At 44.9% G+C, this 4521-nt stretch overlaps 1 protein-coding gene across 1 annotated transcript; it reads left to right on the top strand.

The window, feature by feature from the left end:
• Positions 1-302: 302 nt before the first annotated feature.
• Positions 303-4251, top strand: LOC119321786 (receptor-like protein EIX1). The gene has a single exon (XM_037595328.1). It carries the CDS (start codon positions 995-997, stop codon positions 3902-3904), a length of 2910 nt encoding a protein of 969 aa, XP_037451225.1. The 5' UTR covers positions 303-994; the 3' UTR covers positions 3905-4251.
• Positions 4252-4521: the final 270 nt, after the last annotated feature.

A 4521-nucleotide genomic window follows, 5' to 3' on the forward strand; every position in this document is an offset into this window, starting at 1 on the left:
AGTGCTAATGATGCTAGTAATTGATCATAGGGATTGAGTGTTTTTTCTTATGTTTTTGTTTTGGCCGATTGTATTTCTTGATGCCTTTGAGGCATTATCAACTGATAAAGAGACCTGATGTAATGCGTATGTTCGCGATATTAATATATTTTTTATGTATTTTTTTTGCGGTGATTTTTTTTTTGCGGTGAAATATATTTTTTATGTAAGAAAAGAGACTTCACGGGCATGGATTAATCTTCATCCCCACGGTGTGGGCTGCCTACTCTGCTCACTCCGACATGCCCGACGACCTGCGCCAGCAGAGTAGCCGAGGCGGCGGCCAAGCCTGGTCCATCGTCCGGAGGCCGCGGCGGGGGAGCATGAAGCAGGCGCGTCGCGGGGAGTTCTTCCAGCGGATCCGCTCGCCGGCGTCTCCGTCCTCGTCACCGGCGCCTCCGGCCTCCAGATCGCAAGGTCGCCTCCTTCCACATCCCCCTCCCCCCATTCAGCTGCAGTATTCTTGTGGTCGTCCGAGGGAGATGGACGGGATTGGGTTCCCCGTCCCCAATTTATGTTGGGATTTCTTTTTGGACCGGATTTCTTTCTTTCACATCAATCTTGAATTTGGGCCCTAGATGGGACGGCGGGATCTCTTAGCAACGGAATTCACCACTTATTCTGTAGGAATTCTTAGAATATTTTCATTCCCAACAATTCATGGTCCTTGGACAGCATAGGACCTGGACAGCATAGGCCAACTAGCCATGGAAAAACTGCACGTAGCTTCACACCTTTGTCAATTGATGCTCCACCCTCCACTCCAGCAGCGACTTCTGTTAGATTCCAAGCCCCAAAGTCATGATTGGACGACCCTCAAGGCCACTAGTTGTGGAAAAAACTGCGCTCAGCACCACTCTCGAGCGCCTTCCATGAAATTCCAAGCCCCAAAGTCCTCATTGGTCTGCTATCGCAAGAAGAACATATACCAACCCGGGAGAAAAGAAGACCACACATGTTCATGCCAAAATATCCAATGGCCACACTTCACTTCTCCTGCATCCAAATAGCCATAGCCTTACTCTTGTTCACTCAAGCCAAGAGCACCACAGAGGGCAGCGCATCTGCCCTGCATCCAAGCGATGCGATCCCCAGCTGTGTTGCCGGTGAGAAGTCTGCCCTTCTTGCCTTCAGGGCAGGCCTATCAGATCCTGGCAACGTCCTTTCATCATGGAAGGGCAATGACTGCTGCCGATGGAAGGGCGTCTACTGCAGCAACAGAACCGGCCATGTTGTCAGGCTCGATCTCCATGGAAACGAGCATGCACTAGCAGGCAACATAAGCTCCTCGTTGCTTGGTTTAAAACATCTATGGTATCTCGACCTCGGCTGCAACAGATTCGACAAGGTACAGATTCCGGAGTTCATGGGTTCTCTCCATAAGTTGAGATATCTCGACCTATCAGCCTCACAGTTCATTGGAAGGATACCGCCGCAGCTGGGTAATCTCTCCAATTTACGGTACTTAAGTCTTGGGAGTGATGACACATACTCCACTGATATCACCTGGTTGTCACGGTTGACTTCCCTTGAGCACCTAGATATGTATAGGGTGAACCTCAGCACAATTGTTCACTGGCTTCCATCTGTGAACATGCTTCCAACTCTGAAAGTTCTTCGTGTTACTTGTTGCCTGCTTAAAAGTAGCCCTGATTCTCTTCTGCTCTCAAATCTGACATCTCTTGAAACACTCGACCTTTCAAAAAACCACTTCCATAAGCATAGCAGGCCCAACTGGTTCTGGGATTTAACTAGCCTCAAGTATCTAGATATCTCGAGCAATGGTTTCTATGGCCCGTTTCCAGATGGGATAGGTAATATGACCTCCATTCTGGAGCTTGATTTATCAGATAACAACCTTGTGGGCATGATACCATCCAATTTGAAGAACCTATGTAAGTTGGAGAGATTGGTATCTTTCGGGAACAATATGAACGGGAGTATAGCAGAGTTATTCCATCGATTACCCAGCTGTTCACAGAATAAACTACAAGAGTTGTTACTACCAAACAACAATCTGACTGGAGGCCTGCCGACTACACTAGTAGAGCCCTTGAGAAACCTGAGCTGGCTGGATCTCAGTGAGAACAAACTCACTGGTCATGTCCGGGTGTGGATAGGAGAGCTCCCACAGCTGACGACGTTGGTGCTTTACTCTAATAACCTGGACGGGGTCATGCATGAAGGTCATTTGTCACGTCTAGGTATGTTGGAGGAATTGAGATTATCAGACAACTCCATAGCCATGTTGGAGGAATTGAGATTATCAGACAACTCCATAGCCATCACAGTGAGCCCAACTTGGGTTCCTCCTTTCAGTCTAGGAACAATTGGACTTCGGTCCTGTCAGCTAGGGCCAAAATTTCCAATGTGGCTTAGATGGCAAACACACGTAGCGAGTCTTGATATATCAAACACAAGCATAAACGATATAATACCGGATTGGTTTTGGACAGTAGCTTCCTCAGTAGCGTTTCTGAATATCCGAAATAATCAGATTACAGGAGTCCTCCCGTCGACAATGGAGTTTATGAGAGCAACAAGTATGGATTTCAGTTCTAACCAGCTTGGTGGTCCAATACCTAAGCTTCCCATCACTCAAACCGACCTGGATCTTAGTCGGAACAATCTAGTTGGGCCACTACCATTAGACTTTGGAGCGCCAGGGATTGAAACACTTTTTCTATATGACAACATGATCGCTGGCGCCATTCCATCTTCTTTGTGCAAGTTGCGATCATTGCGGTCATTAGATCTATCAAGAAATAACCTCAATGGATCAATTACTGATTGCCCAGTCAATGAGTCCAGCACAAACATGACAGATCTGAGCATTGTTAATCTAAGCTTCAGAAACAACAACCTCTCTGGTGAATTTCCTTCACTTCTCCAGAAATGTCCACAACTCATCTTTCTTGATCTCGGACATAATCAATTCTCTGGGGCTTTACCAGCATGGATTGGGGAGAAGCTATCATCTTTGTCATTCTTACGACTGAGATCCATTATGTTTTATGGTCACATTCCAGACGAGCTTACGGAGCTTGTTAATCTTCAATACTTGGACCTTGGCTACAACAATATTTCAGGGAGCATACCGAGATCTATTATTAATTGTAGAGGCATGACACAAACAAGAGACAATGATGATCTTCAGGATGCATTCACTTCTGGAGTATATTCTGCTGGCAGTGACCTAGTTGACTATACTGAGAATTTAACAGTACTCACGAAAGGTCAAGAGAGATTATATACAGAAGAAATCATATATATGGTGAATCTTGATTTATCCTGTAATAGTCTTATGGGAGAGATCCCTGAAGAAATTAGCGCTCTTGTAGCATTGAAGAGCCTGAACTTATCATGGAACAACTTCAATGGAAAAATCCCTGAGAATATTGGCGCCTTAATGCAGGTGGAGTCACTTGACCTATCACACAATGATTTGTCCGATGAAATCCCTTCAAGCTTATCGACTCTCACATCATTGAGTCGCCTGAACCTGTCCTACAACAACCTGAGGGGGAGAATACCGACTGGAAATCAACTGCAAACACTCGAAGACCCAACATCTATTTATATTGGCAACCCCGGCCTCTGCGGTCCACCTCTCTCTGTAAATTGTTCGTCACAGCATGAGCCAATTCCAGGAGAAAACCATGGAGATGCAAGCGACGACTTGGTTTCATTTTTCCTCGCCATGGGATCTGGATATGTGATGGGTCTCTGGGTGGTCTTCTGTACCTTCTTGTTCAAGAGGAGATGGAGAGTTTCATGGTACTTGCTCTGTGACAGCCTGTATGATTGGGTTTATGTGCAAGTGGCTGTTACCTGGACTTCCGTGAGAGCTAAAATTAATGGGTAGAAGGTGAGATGAGATGACTCACTGGTTCTTGGTTTGCTCTCATGTAATTCAGTATATGCTTTTGAGATTTATCATGAATGTATAAATCAATGTTCAGGTTTATTGTACTACAACTATTCAGGATATGTATATTCGAGCGAGGTACATGCCATGGACTGAGATTGGTATGCTGTTTTTCGTATTGTACTAGAACCAGCACTGGTGGTCCTTGGTTTGCTCTAGATATGTAATATGATATAATCTGGAGATTTATCATGAATGTGTCAATTGATATTCCAGTGATATTGTACTGGAACAAGTCACGCACATGTATGCATTCTAGGTGCACTGTATTGGAACTAGTCATGCACATGTATGAATTCTAGGTGCATGCCATCAAATGAGGTTTCTTAATTTTTATATATGATGTGTTTTCTCTGTGCTTTCTATTGTTGGTGGGTTTCTTTTTATAATAATTCCATGGTAAATACTGATACCTCGGGCAAAACTCAAATGGCAAAGATAAGGAGGTCGAAACCGGTGATGGCAAGAACGAAGCTGATTCTGATTTTGTTCTGGCCTGGCAAGAGCAATAGTTGAGAAGAAGCCAGACCGTAGTGTGGAGAGAAAATTAAAGT

The sequence above is a fragment of the Triticum dicoccoides genome, chromosome 6B, assembly GCF_002162155.2.
Source record: "Triticum dicoccoides isolate Atlit2015 ecotype Zavitan chromosome 6B, WEW_v2.0, whole genome shotgun sequence".
NCBI classification, from domain to species: domain Eukaryota; kingdom Viridiplantae; phylum Streptophyta; class Magnoliopsida; order Poales; family Poaceae; genus Triticum; species Triticum dicoccoides.